This window comes from Rhamphochromis sp. 'chilingali' (assembly GCF_963969265.1).
Source record: "Rhamphochromis sp. 'chilingali' genome assembly, chromosome: 21".
NCBI lineage: Eukaryota > Metazoa > Chordata > Actinopteri > Cichliformes > Cichlidae > Rhamphochromis > Rhamphochromis sp. 'chilingali'.
Window position 1 is genome coordinate 19,939,051 of NC_137949.1, and position 14,405 is coordinate 19,953,455.

A 14,405-nucleotide genomic window follows, 5' to 3' on the forward strand; every position below is an offset into this window, starting at 1 on the left:
CTCTCCAATGTAGAGGTCTGGGCATTCCTCGCTGCACTGTACAGCATACACCACGTTGTTAAGTTTGTGTTTAGGAGTTTTGACAAAACTCAGGAATTAGCATGATAAGGTGGGGCCAGGTTTCACAATGAGCTCACCCGAAACCCTGGCTTCACACCTTGGCTCAGGCGATTAGAGGATCATCAGGGGGTCCTTTTGTCTGTGGGGGGATACTCCCACTAGGTTTTAAATCTGGGACTCCCCACCATTTGACCTTAGAACTGAAGAAGCTTCTCGGATGAGAGGTGAAACGTCTTCAAGCAACTTAAAGAAGTCCAGACGCTTTTCTTTGTAAGCTCCTTTGACTACGATGACCTGGATGACTGAGAACCTTCACAGACACAAAGACCTTAGACAGAAATTTTGATGATTGAGTTTTCTTGAAAGCCAACACAATGGAGAAACAATTTGGCTTATGCGACTGAAATAAGAAGTTTGTCTTTGTTTGCAGAAACTGAGATGAAGGCAGTGAAATGACAGACCAGTTGGACAGCCATGTGTCATTTGTGGGTGTTCCACCTCTCATCCAAGAGACTTCTTCAGTTCTAAAAATAAAAGAGTCCCAGATATTTTACTCTTAGTGGTTGGTTGTCCCCTCCCAGGTGGTTGTGAGGGTCATCAACCCACTATCGATCATGTGAGTCATCACATGAACAAAGGTGTATTTAAAAAAAAAGTATGGGTCATTACCAACACTGGGGGTTAATGGTGAAACCACCTTGTAACCTTGCCCCACTGCATCATGTGACTTATTGGGATCACATGAGGCCAGGTGTGAGTTGGGATTGAAGCACTCGGGAAGGGATCTCATGACGGCATTGCAGGTGGTTGATAGCTGGTGTTGTAAGCCACCACCTCTGTTCAGTGATGGTCGTTCACAGGGGGCTTAGATGCTCTTGGTCCACAATGTGAACACTGGCATCATCAAGAAAGTTCCAGTGCAGATGCATAGCTGAGTCTTGTCCTGTAAAGGTGGGTCTTCTGTGTTGTGTTGGGTTAATGGAGTGCCTGTTTGGTTTCTCCTTTGTGGAGGTCCAAGCATTTGTCACTGCAGAGCATACTCTGTCCTGTTTAGCTTGTGTTTTAGAGTTTTGTCCCATGGATGAATCAATTTTGTCTGAGGGTCTTGCTGGGTCTGCTGGTGTCTGACCTTCTTTCGTGTACATATTTGCTGATTTAATGGAGGCCCAGTTGCGATAACCATGTTTTATTAAGAGCTTTCTTTAAGTGTGTGTTCCTTTTCTTTCCCTTTTTCCTTAGAGGAAATATTTTCTGCCTGGTGTTGTAGGCTCCTTATCACCTCAACGTTGTGTTTCACAGGGTGGTGGGAGTCAGAGAGTAGGTACTGGTCTGTATGTGTGTGGACTTCCAACCCAACAACACAGTCAAGGATCCTGCTGTCCTCCCTGGTGAACATTTGTTTTAAGCCACTTGAGTGAATTTGTTTGGTGGAGGCCTCTACTTCCTGGGTTAAAAACTGGTTGTTTCAGGTAGTGGATGAATTATAGTGTGGATTATTTTGAACTGTGAATCGTGAAGACAAATAGGGAGCTGGAAAAGAGTATAACGTTTAGGGTAAAAGAGAGGTAGTATCAGGTACTTGCTTTTATTCTGATATAGATTTTCTTCTATATTGCTGGATAGTTTTTGATGAAAAATCAAATTGTGATGTCATTTTTCTGTTTTTACGGGGCTGACAAGAGTAGTGTTAAAGTGCTGCATAAATAAGCAGTACTGGAAAGGGTTGTAGTACTATTATACTCGTGGTGATACCCATACTGAGCTACTAAGTCCCAAAGTGGGTGGTGTGTCCAGTGGGAAGCTCTTTTTATCCTTTTGTAAAGATACGATTTAAATTTACCTCACCAATGTGATACCTTGAGACTTTTAGTCAATCAACCCAGCTCTTTACTCAGTTTGCAAATATTGCCACAATATTAGTGCTCTTTTTTTAGCTACTTGTTGTCACTGTTCCTGTTTTCTTTATCAAAAGTCTTCATTGATTATCTTGCGGTAGTTGTTAATAGTCATTTTTGTGGATAATTGAAAGCACTGTCACAAATAAAACTGTAATTCTGAGCAGGTTTTATGCGGATCATATGATTTATGCACACAAGGCTGTCCATCCATTCATCCCTTTGTCCATCCATACAGAGCACTGTGTTCAGAGATGATTTTATTTTGTGCCCATTAAGTCCACCTGGCAGCCCGTGCCTTTTGAAAAAAGCCTGTTCATGGTTTATTTGTTTTAATCACTACAGAATTATTTTTGGGTGCAACACATGCCACATGTATAAAAGAATACAGTCACTTGTATTATGCTTTTTCATATTTGATATAAACATTTACTAGACAAAGAATCTGACATGGTGACTGGCCTGAAATTTATAAATTATATAGACACTGATAATGTAATGCTTGATTTGAGACAGAACAATGACAAGCTTCTGCACCTTCCACTACTATAAGTGGACTACAAGCAGACACTCAGTCCTTGCTTGCATAGCCTGGAAATGGGGAAGCAAAACCGCTGAACGAGAATTTCTGCAATAGTTTCAACCTTCGCCAACTCGTTGCTGTCTCGCTCTGAAACGCTCTCTCAAAAGCTTTATCGAGCACCTCTCTCGAGGGTCCTGCATCTTTAATGACTGCGGCGAACGGAATAGATTAGAAGATGAGACCTTTCGATAAAAAGTTTCTCCTTACAAAAAAGTTTTATACGAAGGAATGCAGTGTGTTCGGTAAACATATATGTAAGGCTTTTTCCCTCCTTTTGCTGCACTGGAAAGTGGAGCCCCTCTCACGAGGGCCCTAGCTTTAAGAGTGAGCTCCCAGCAATAAGGTCAAAAGCCAAGACTATTAATTTTGCAGTGCTCTTCATTTCTGTAAACAAGTTGATATGTACTGAGTAAAGTTTAGTTACTTTAACGTTAACTCGAGTAAACCATAAATCAAAGAAGAAGCCTAAAAAGAAGCCAATCTGGGATCGCCGTGGGGAATAATGCGCCTAATGCTGTAAGTCTGGCCTCGTCTCTAGATTAAGCGGCAGCAGTACAATAATAACATTAAGGGACGCATGTTGCATAAATATATTTCTGCTCATTCTGTAAGTCACTTAAGCAAAATATAATATGTTCACGTGAAAGCTCTTCCTTGGAGATTAGCCCTCAACTGCAACCCAAAAACCTTTCGAAAAGTGTCACACATACACGTGTATCGAATGGAAGGAAGCATGCTCCCACATTACAGGAGGTGAACTAATGGTCTAATGAGTCACATACTGTACATCCCATGCAACAATACTAAATGAATTTAGAGTGACGGTTTCTCTTTTCATAACCACCTAAAGATGAAAAAGGTAAGAGATTTTTTTTTGACACATAATATATGCATGCAAAGAACCTACTCTTCTTGGTTCCACTGTGTGAAAACATCTGGAACAGACAGGAGCCTTTCTACCCTCCAAGAGCTCAATAAGTCTGTACAGTAGAGACAGTTACAATTATCATAGGAATTATTATTTAGTTACTATCATGTAAAGCGTACAGTAGTTGCAGCAGTGAACACTGGGGATCCTAAATACTGCAGAAACATAATTTAATGCAGTGCTCCACTGATATACAAGCTAAGGTTGAATGAGAATGTAGAGGAGTTACTGTGCACAAATCACATTGGCATGTTGTCAGATAGAAATGTATGATATCTTATAGCTATGTTCAAAATTATTCAGCATTTGACATTCTCATGCATACAACCACAAGAAGCGAGTCCATTGAAAAATAGTCCAAGCATTGTTTTTTGTTATTTTTTTTCCTGTGGAAATGGCAGAGAACCTAATGAGACATTAAAACGTGTGCTGCTGTCCAGAGTGTGTGGATACAGACAGGAAGAGGAGGGAGCAGCGACGGCTCACTTCTGCATGTCACACTGCAACAGGAGCACGATGGACGGGTCGCTCTTTGCCGCCTCTTTGAACTCCTCCAGCGAGATCTGGTCGTCGTTGTTTTTATCCATTTTACTGAAGATCTTGTCCACCCTCTGCTCTGGTGTCAAACCGTCCTCGTTCATTTTCATCATGATCACCGTGCCCACCATTTTGTAGATAGCCTGTGGGCGAGGTGTGGCGAGAAATTAGCTGAGAACTGTGGTTTGCTGTGCAAGAATAAAAGATGAATGGATGGATGAAGCAGTGAATAAACAGATAAAAGTCAAATGTTGAAATAATATCATTTTTGTGGAGATTCATGATTAAATTGCTGAAATGGCTACAAGTAAACAACAACAAGCTACATACAATTATTAAGCAAAAGTAATCCGTGGATGGAAATAGTACCAGTGGTTGAATAATGTATGCATGCTGCTATTTTCTGTCAGCAGGCTGAAATTTGGTTGCACACAGAAGACCAAGAACTCTGAATATTTCATTAATATATATCAAATGTGCAGGAAACACTGGGCCTTTACTGATTTATTGAATTATTTCAAAAGCAGTGTTGCACAACAGTGCAAACAAGAGTCGAGTTGGAAAATCCTTTGTAAAAGTGTGAAAATCATTTTGACTTTTTATTTAAGTAAAAGTTATAATTCTACTCGAGTACCCAATAAGTGTGACAGAGTTTTACCAAAAAAAACACCAAAAGAACAGATTTTTTCATTATTATTGTTCAATTTAAGAATAAACCCAAATCTTCAGATTAAACTTGAAATGCTATTTTTGAGAATCATGTCGAAATATTAGCTAAAGTTGAAATGTGGACTTGATGAGTTGACACAACAACTTCATCAGCGTTCTGATTGTGTTTTGTGATCATCCATTGCCAGCTATTTCATTTTGCACAAATGAAGCCAACCCCTCGAAGTTTGTGTTTTTTCCTTCTGAACAGATGCAGCTTTTTGCACCATCTCTTCAACATCATTGCACTTATCACCACATCGTGTTTATGTAATAAAAGAGAAATAATTTCCTTGTTATTAAAACCAACTCTTAAATACACTTGCGCTAACTCTACGCAAGCTATTTTGTAGAGGGCAAAGCAGCCATGGCATTTGTCTGACTTGAAACAACAACATTTCAGCTTTAGTCTCAATATGAACAATATTAATATAAAAATATATTTGCCTTTTCTTTCTTAATGTGGCCCTAATACTCCTTTATGCAGTAGTGCACAAGTCGTGTGTCCAAATATATATCGAATGGCACTTTTGGAATAACATATATTCCAAAGTGCCTCAAGAGTTCGCCATGTAATCGGAAGGTTGCCGGTTCGAGCCCCGGCTTGGACAGTCTCGGTCATTGTGTCCTTGGACAAGACACTTCACCCGTTGCCTACTGGTGGTGGTCAGAGGGCCCGGTGGCGCCAGTGTCCGGCAGCCTCGCCTCTGTCAGTGCGACCCAGGGTGGCTATGGCTACAATGTAGCTTGCCATCACCAGTGTGTGAATGTGTGGATGACTGGATATGTAAAGTGCTTTGGGGTCCTTAGGGACTAGTAAAGCGCTATACAAATACAGACCATTTACCATTTTACCATTTCATTGGATCATCGCAGGTGTCCATGATGTTAAATACTTAAATATTGTTGGGTAGCTCTATAATAACAATAATAACAGCCACATGGGTCAGTTGTAGTCCTGTGTTTAAGCATAATAATTCTTTTTTGAGTGCAATAGTATGATGCCAATGTATTTGTTTATTCTTCAAACTGTTTGGCTGCTTTTGGGTTTGCTAAAGAAAAGTTTTATAAAGACCCAAACTGTGATTTGAACACAGTTACAATGCTCAAATCTCCAAAAGTCAAAATTACTGGAAAAACAAAAACAAAAACAGCTAATTCCCACATTTAACAAGCTGAAATCTGGGCTCTTTGCTCTGAGGTGATTTATTTGAAAACCATAAGTCAATTATGTGAAAAATAACTTCTTACTAATGTTAAAAACTCTCAGGTCATAAAATAATGGGGTTTTGTCTGACTGTTTTTGCACTGTTGCACACTTCAGAGCATATTGACAGTCTCAGTAGGGGCTGTCAATATGCTCTGATATCACTGACACATATCGGATTTATTTTATAGATTGTGTTTCCACAAATAGCCAAATGCAATTCAATACAACTGCAGTTTTGCCATTACGAAACTGTATCTGTACTCAAGGCTCTGCAGGTGTGTGGGAGACTGATAACACCAAAAACCAATGGAGAAAAAAAACCCTCAGAGCCAGTCTCCTGATGAGCAAAAGCTTAATGACTCCATAATCCCTCACCTCGATTATCTCCAGCATTTCCACTCTGGTTATTTTGCCATCACCATCCAGGTCATACATGTTGAAGGCCCAGTTGAGTTTCTGCTCAAAGCTGCCACGGGATGTGATGGACAGAGCGCAGATGAACTCTCGGAAATCAATGGTCCCGTCTCCGTTTTTGTCAAAGGTTCTGAAGGCGTGTTGTGCAAATTTTGACGCATCACCGTAAGGGAAGAACTGCACAAAACAGTAGAGAGAGGTCAACTGGTGCCTTATTGTTACAGGATAAGCACAGCTTTTTAAAAGGGAAAATAAGTCCTCTACTGCTGCATGATTAGTTTGTACAACAAATAACTCCAACAGATGCAAAAGAGGCAGTTGATAAAGAAGAGCGGGAGCTTCTGGACACAAACCTTCACATAAAGCTGCTGGAACTCATCCAGATTCAGCCTGCCACTGGGGCAGTCCTTCAGGAAGCCTTTGTACCACTGCTTCAGCTCATGTTCATTAAACTCTGTGTTCTTCACCAGATCCTCCATCACCTCAGGAGTCAGCTTGCTGTTCTGCTTACCCATGTTTCCTGTGGTGCAAGAACACGTGAATAATGCATTTGCTTTTGCTTCGGCTCGAAAATATTTGTCAGATTCCCACTTCGAAAAAATGAGCACAGAGTGTAAAAAATGTGCTCTTTTTCTTCTGGGATGGCAGCAAATATTGCCCCAGTGCTTATGTTCTATTTCGGTCCCTTCAGCCTGTTTGTGCCAGCCAGTGGCCTGGGTAGCACTGACCTGGATCAACACCATCAGAGCAGATCCAGTTCATCAAATGTTCGATCGCTGCTATCAAGTTTCCACTGCAAACGCTGTCCTATAACCTGACAATGACAACAAAGGCTGTGCTTGCTTGTAAAAGAGAGGCTGCTGCAGTAAGTCCACAGACACGAGTAAGAGCAGCGTGCAGGAGCACACAGCACTGGATCAATGGAAAACACATGAGTGGCCTGCATGTAATCCAGTGTTTAAAGAAGCCGTGGGAAAGCTGCACAACAATCAGCCTGGGTTAGTTTGTTATCTTTGACAACTTAAGCCAACCACACCAGGGCAGTCCATCAGAAGCCCCACATTCATTAATTATTTACTCATCATGTGGCGAATGACATAAGTGGCCAAGGATGCGTCAACTTCCATTGCATAATTGAACAAATGAGAGAGCAGAATATTATTTGTATTCCAAATACAGGCCGTTGTGGGAGTGTCCACAACTTGAGACCAACATATGGTCCACATCTCTGCAGCATGACAGCAGGCTGGACAGCTCCACCACAGGCAGCACTGCATTGGCTTGGGCCTTCCACAACAAACGGCAGAAATGTGCGCTACAGCCCAAATCACTGCAAACCACAGCTTTTAACGTCCATCCCCTGCATGTCATAGAACCAAGCTTGGCGAGCGTGATTAGTAATTACAGTAACAGATGTTGGGTATTATCTCTAAAATAGGCTACAGCGAATGACCTTGAGGAGCAACATTTTGCAGGAAGATGACAAAACTGTTTCACGGAGCGTTGAGCTGAGAGAAACGGCTCGACGCGCTGCAACTGCGGCGTTTAATAGAAATATCAGCCACATTGCGCACAGGCCACAGGTATGAACGACTCGTTCTGCCATCGGATGCTGTTTTATATCACGCTTTAGGCAATGACATCCGTGTTAATGCTATTAAAGCTAACCGCCTCCTGTGAGAGCTGGAGAGGGAGACGCTGCTGCATTCCGATGGAAACGACGCAGTGAGAGTATTTTCAGATTAGATCCCCCCCATCCTGCTCCTAATGACATCTTTCCGTGCGCATCGGGCCAGCAAACATGTCAAAATGCAAGAAGCAAACAGCTATTTTTAAAACACAACACAGCCCTCCTCGGTGCCGCCGCAGAGCCACATTGGAGGGGTGGGAGAAAAGCGAGAGAGAAAAAAGCCCATTAAGTGCAGAAATCTTGGTGACATTTTGTAAATTCACCAAATAATCGTTCTCTGCCTTATTTCTGTTTTTCTGGCTCTTTCCAGGCAGAACGCAGATGCTTTATTTTAAAGGATGCGCAGGTGCCAGAGAGCCAGCCCTCTCCTCAATCCCCATTCATTCACACCAAAGGAAAATATGAAACATAATGCGCGACATATCAACACGAACCCATCCCTGCATGTATAATCTGAGATACATCTAAGACATGGCACATAGCTCAAAGTGCACGCACTTCTTACCTTATTATTTAGCGATTCTCTATCGGAATAAATCTGCTCTGGCTTCTGCAAAGTACAGAAAACCCCCTGCCGATGAAAACGTTTGCCCAAAAGGGATTATTCTCAACAAGGCTCGCCCTCTTTCAGAGAAAAAAAATCACCCGCTAATGAAATTTCTGGATTTTCCCGACGTTATTCCAGATGAGGCGCAGCAGGCACCGATCCCACGCCAGTCTTTGGTTATGCGACTACAGGAGCGCGGCGTCACCCGTGTGCATCACAGCCTGATCATAAGTTCACTGTTGCTGCTGCTGCTGCTCGGTTTGGGTTCAGCCTGATCCTGTCACGTTATTACCGGATCTTCATCGTGATGAGGATGGTCAGCTTGAAATTTCATCATCAGGAAATTAACATGTTGGATGTTTCCGTGGCACAAGAATGGAAGATTCATCGCCTATTCATTTTTGGCCCTGATGAAATTATTCACTGCGACTAATCTGAAATTGGATTAAATAAACCCGACTGTGAAATATTTCACTTTTATGGTTTTAGACAAATCTGTGAGAAGAATAAATACATTTATTAAAAAATTTAGAGTTTATAGATAGGCTGTAGAAGACCTGTCACCCCAACCCCAAATCCACCTTCAAAAATTTGACCACAAGCCAAGTTAAAGTGTAAAATTCATTATTTTTTACAAATTATTTTTAATATTTTTGTACTTTTGTTGTTTAAAGCCCTTCACGTTGATCCTAAACACACGATCTACCCTATACTTACTAGCTGTTTCCCTTGGGTACGTTCAAATGCGTCCCCAAGGTGACATTTGGTTTAGTTTTAAAGCTTCCTCATAACCTTTGGGAGACAAAATCCTGAAGTATTCAATTAAAGACCGATTATTACCATTTTCTTTCCCCTTTTCCTCAAAAATAATGTCAAGCTTGTCTTAAAAGTATGAAAAGAACCAACACATCTTGTCCATACTGACTGTGGCTTTAAGTCTGAAGCGACTCCAAATTTCTCACAGTCCTCTTTCTGTGAAAAACTGCCCCATCTCTTAAGGTGGTGGTGGTGGTGGTGGGGGGGGGGGGGGGGGGGGGGGGGCTTCCATCCATGTAAGCTAGTGAGTGTGAATCTAACCTTTCACGTCTCCATGGTGATTAAAAAGTCTAGGTTTGGCATTTAATTTCTTCCTTTTAGAGTTGCGGGGGATTATGCACATCCTCACACACACAGACACACATCCACTCACACACAGCACAAATTCAGTTGACCATGAATGTGGCCAAAGTTTTAAATAATGGGGTCAGTGTATGTTCAAATAATCCCTGTGCACTAGAAGCTTAGGCTTCAGAGTTCTCCATGTACTTTTTTTTTCTATTCTTGGATGTGTATCGTGTAAAAGACAGGAGGTATCCCTCTAGATGCGAGCACAAAGCTGCTGTACAAACCTTCTGTCGGGGGAAAGTTGCCTTAAAGGGAGAGGAGCTGGCTGGTTTCAGACAGTGGGTGTACCCAGGCAAAGAAGGGTTATTCTCAAATGTGAGTAATGCAAAGCTACTCTACCAGAGCCCGAGATTTGTATTTTTTTTAAATGGAGCAGGAAATTAGCATAAGAGGTCCACTTTAATATCTAGGCCCTTCTTACCTGATTACAACAGCCTGTGACATAAACATGGTGCAAGTTCCAGAGCAAATGTGTCTTTACTTAGAAGATTTTAGACCAGATAATAAGTCAGGGAAAAATAGCTACAATGCACAGAGGAGAAAATGAGGATTAATATTTTTTAGCATTTATTTTGATTTATTATAATATCGCTGAACGTAATGACCGCTTGAGAGAGAACCAGCAGTGTGCACAAAACCAGGGCCTTGAAACTGACCCAGCTGAATGGAGTTTAGTCATTGTTACCTGCATTATTAACATCTACTTTTTCTGCTGTGATGTCAAAAAGTCTTCAGTGAATTATTAAAGCCCTCCATAAAATCATTTTCTTTTACATACAGTAAAAGTCATTTCATTCCAAATTAGCTGTGATATAAGTCTCAAAGACCTGAAAAATCCTTTGAACTATAAGGTGATATTAGTTAAAAGTATTATAGAATATATAGTGCAACCTTTCGCATACATTTGTAATCTGTCCTTTCAAACTGGTGTGTTTCCCTCACAAATGAAAATAGCAAAAGTTATTCCAATCCATAAAAACGGAGAGAGATGTCAGTTTACCAATTATAGGCCAATATCACTACTCCCACAGTTCTCAAAAATTTTAGAAAAGTTATTTGTTAATAGACTTGATAAATATATTGAGAAGCATAATCTCCTAAGTGATAACCAATATGGCTTTAGAGTGAAAAGGTCCACTTCAATGGCAGTGATGGAACTTGTTGAAGGGATATATAATGCAATAGATAATAAGGAATATACTGTTGGTGTTTTTATAGACTTAAAAAAGGCGTTTGATACAATTGATCATTCTATATTAATAAATAAACTAGAGAGATATGGCATAAGAGGGATAGCATACAAGTGGATGAAAAGTTACCTGGATGAAAGATATCAATATGTCGAATTCAATAATGTAAAATCTAAGCAGTTGAAGGTAACTTGTGGTGTTCCTCAGGGCTCTGTGCTGGGCCCTAAATTATTTATATTATATATAAATGACATATGTAGTGTTTCCAAACTGTTAAAATGTGTATTGTTTGCTGATGATACGACTCTGTACTGCTCAGGTAAAAACTTAGAACAGCTTCTGACTACAGCGCAAAAGGAGTTAAATATATTAAAAAACTGGTTTGATGTAAATAAGTTATCATTAAATATAAAGAAAACAAAATTGATTATTTTTGGCACTAGACAAGTGAAAAATGTATCTAAAATAAGGGTTAATGGAATTGAAATTGAAAGAGTGTACGAAAATAAATTTCTTGGAGTGATAATTGATGATAAGCTGAGTTGGAAGTCTCATATAAACCACGTGAAAACAAAAATGTCAAAAACCATTGCTATTCTCTATAAAACAAAGCATGTCCTGAACAAAAAATCATTATACACACTTTATTGTTCTCTGTTGCTTCCATATATGACTTACTGTCTGGAGATATGGGGTAATGCATATAAAACGAACACTCTTCATATTTTCAAGTTACAAAAAAGAGCTATAAGAATTGTAAACCAATCAAACTATATAGAACCAACTAACATTTTGTTTATTAATCTGAATACCCTGAAATTTTATGATTTAGTTGAATATAAAATGGCACAGATAATGTATAAAGCACAAAATAACTTGCTTTGCCCCAGTACTCAGAAGCTGTTCAAAGTCAGAGAGAGTCAATATGACTTAAGGGGAACAGATTTCTTTAAGAAAAACAAGATGAGGACAAATATAAAGCAGAGATGTGTTTCTGTTAGAGGAGTTAACCTGTGGAATAATTATGACAGTGATTTAAAAAGGTGTAGTTCATTTTCCTTGTTTAAAAACATGTTTAAAAATAGAGTATTAGAAAAATATATAAATCAAGAATGAAAAGAGCAAAAAGGAGAAAAAAAACAACAACCTCTTGATTCTTTACTTTGATGTAGTTACTTATCTAAGGTGGAAAGTTTTTTTTTCTTTGTTTTGTTTGTTTGTTTGTTTGTTTGGTTTGGTTTTTGCTTTGTTTTATTATTTTCTTCAAGCCCTGTGTACAGGAGCTGCATACAAAAAGATATTTTGTGAAAAGGGTTGGCGTAATAAGCAAATGCTTCAGCCAATACCTTTTGATTAGCCTTGTCTCATGCTTTCTTTCTTTATGGTAGATTTTTGTTCTGTTTTCACTGTTTTTTGTTTTTTTTTTCTCACTGTTTTCACTGAGATTTGAATTTGAATGCTAATCAATAAAATCAAATCAAATCAAATCAGGTATAAATTTGACCAGAATTACATGATATACTATATACTGATATATTTTTTAAATATTCTATTCTGCAGTTGGTAAACCTATTTATGATTCACGGAGACCCCTTGAGAGCCCTGCAGAGAAACCTGGAAGCTCCCTGTACACCGGTTTGAGAGGCACAGATATAGGTCACCTTTGTTAAATCATGTGTGTCGAAGAGCAGACAAGGCTTCCAGCCAAAATAATTCTCAGATGTGTGGACCCAGATTTAAACCGCCACCTATTCAGGATGATTGGGTGCTGTAAAAAAAAATAAAATAGTGCTAACTGTTGTTCTACAAGCCAAAGGCAACCAGGCCCTTCGAATATTGTGTTACAATAACTCTAACATCACCTCCGGTTATTTGACTTCTTAATTTAATGCTCACATACAATACAGCATACACATATGTTTTCCTTTACATCTCACAAACACAAAAGCAAACAGTTGAATACGTTGATAACTTTTAGCACCGGTATAGAGCACTGATCCACTCAGCTTTCTCTAAAAGTCTTATTCATAGTGACTTTCAAAATAAAACAGCTTAGTTTGATCTCACTAGGCATGGCTTACATGGAATATCTTTACAGCAGCATTCACTTACAAAGGTTAATTGATTAAAAAAGGATGCATACTGTACACCAAAAGTGGTATACAAAAGCAATATCATCTTATATACCCATTTACATGGCCTTTTGGGTTTTCTCAGTATAACATTTAAGTGTTTTGTGTGTTCTGACAACTTGTGTATTAACACTGATGCTCAATAAAAACATAGAAACATATAATTTAAAAAAAATGTTCTTATGACTGTACATAAAGAGGCTATGGAGATAGGCGGCGTGTAACAATCTTGCATATTAAAACATTAATATATCACGTTCACAAAGCTCTCGCTTTTCTTTATATGTGTATGTACAAGAGAGCTGCTGTCCTTCTGTGTAGGCTATTGTTCTGTTTTTGTTAGGCTGTACTGTTTTTAATATGAAAATTATAATTAAAAAAGAAAGGCAAATTCAATGGGAACATTACTTTTTCGTCATACAGTAATGTGAAAAAATAGTATCAAAAATGATTTTCTAAATCTCTCAATCAAAAAGCGACGTAGTCTTTAATGCACCGTTTTTTTTAAATACACTCGTGGATATGTTTTTTCAGCTTGGTAAACGAGAAAACGAGATCTGATAGTGACATTTGACAAAATGAGACTTTCTTAAGGTATAAAGTGTTTTCTGTTATACATTGTTTGTCTGATGACGGATATACTGTATATATAATCTGCAGCAGACAGATGTTCTGCCAATGAAGGTTTGTGAGACAAAAGAGATTTTAATGATTACAAATATGTTATATAATGCGTATGAAGGATGTATTCCACAATATGATGGGTTTAGATCAAACTTTATGCCAGACACAAGACAAGAGGAAGGGATGAATCGTAGCTCTGGGAAACTTAGCAAAATTTCTGCTCTGTAAGCCAATGAGGGAGTAAGCTGTCCAGGTCTGAGGTGCACCAGTTCAAAGTCAAAATGTTCGAGTCTCTCTGCCCCCGCGTGTTTTATAATCAGTATGAGGTGGTTGGCTGTAGTGCACAATGGATGCAGCGACTGAATCGTCAGCTCCTCTTGGCTTTATTTACCGTTACACGGTGTTTGCTTATTGTTTAGTTGTCTGGCTATTTTGGGTCAATCTCATAGCATAGTCCAGTGGTTTACGCAGTCACCTAACAACTTAAAGATCCCCAGTTTAATCCTGGAAGGAGACACAAATCCCTTAGGTGCCTTAGGATGTCAGGAAGGGAATCTGGTGTAAAAAAACAAACACGTGGAGACCCTTTGTGAATAAGGGAGTAGCTGAAAGTAGCTTCTTCTTTTCATACCGTCATTTTTTGCCACTACAGATTTGAGTGAAGAGTCTCTCAACAACCCATTTATACTTCATCTGCTCAGCACTAAAGGGCTGACAGTCAGA

At 39.4% G+C, this 14,405-nt stretch overlaps 1 protein-coding gene across 1 annotated transcript; it reads right to left on the bottom strand.

Annotated features, from left to right (window-relative positions):
• Nucleotides 1–318: 318 nt before the first annotated feature.
• On the bottom strand, nucleotides 319–8,786 carry vsnl1b (visinin-like 1b). The gene is made up of 4 exons (XM_080871055.1): nucleotides 8,531–8,786; nucleotides 6,689–6,855; nucleotides 6,297–6,512; nucleotides 319–4,146 (listed from the first exon to the last, which is right to left on the bottom strand). Exons 2-4 carry the CDS (start codon nucleotides 6,848–6,850, stop codon nucleotides 3,949–3,951), a joined length of 576 nt encoding a protein of 191 aa, XP_080727181.1. The 5' UTR covers nucleotides 6,851–6,855; nucleotides 8,531–8,786; the 3' UTR covers nucleotides 319–3,948.
• Nucleotides 8,787–14,405: the final 5,619 nt, after the last annotated feature.

Coding starts and splice junctions, on each gene's coding strand:
- vsnl1b (XM_080871055.1), bottom strand. CDS start 6,850: ATGGGTAAGCAGAACAGCAAGCTGACTCCTGAGGTGATGGAGGATCTG. Junction 6,513..6,688: donor TCCAGCAGCTTTATGTGAAG/GTTTGTGTCCAG, acceptor TGTTTTGTGCAG/TTCTTCCCTTACGGTGATGC. Junction 4,147..6,296: donor AAATGCTGGAGATAATCGAG/GTGAGGGATTAT, acceptor CCTCGCCCACAG/GCTATCTACAAAATGGTGGG.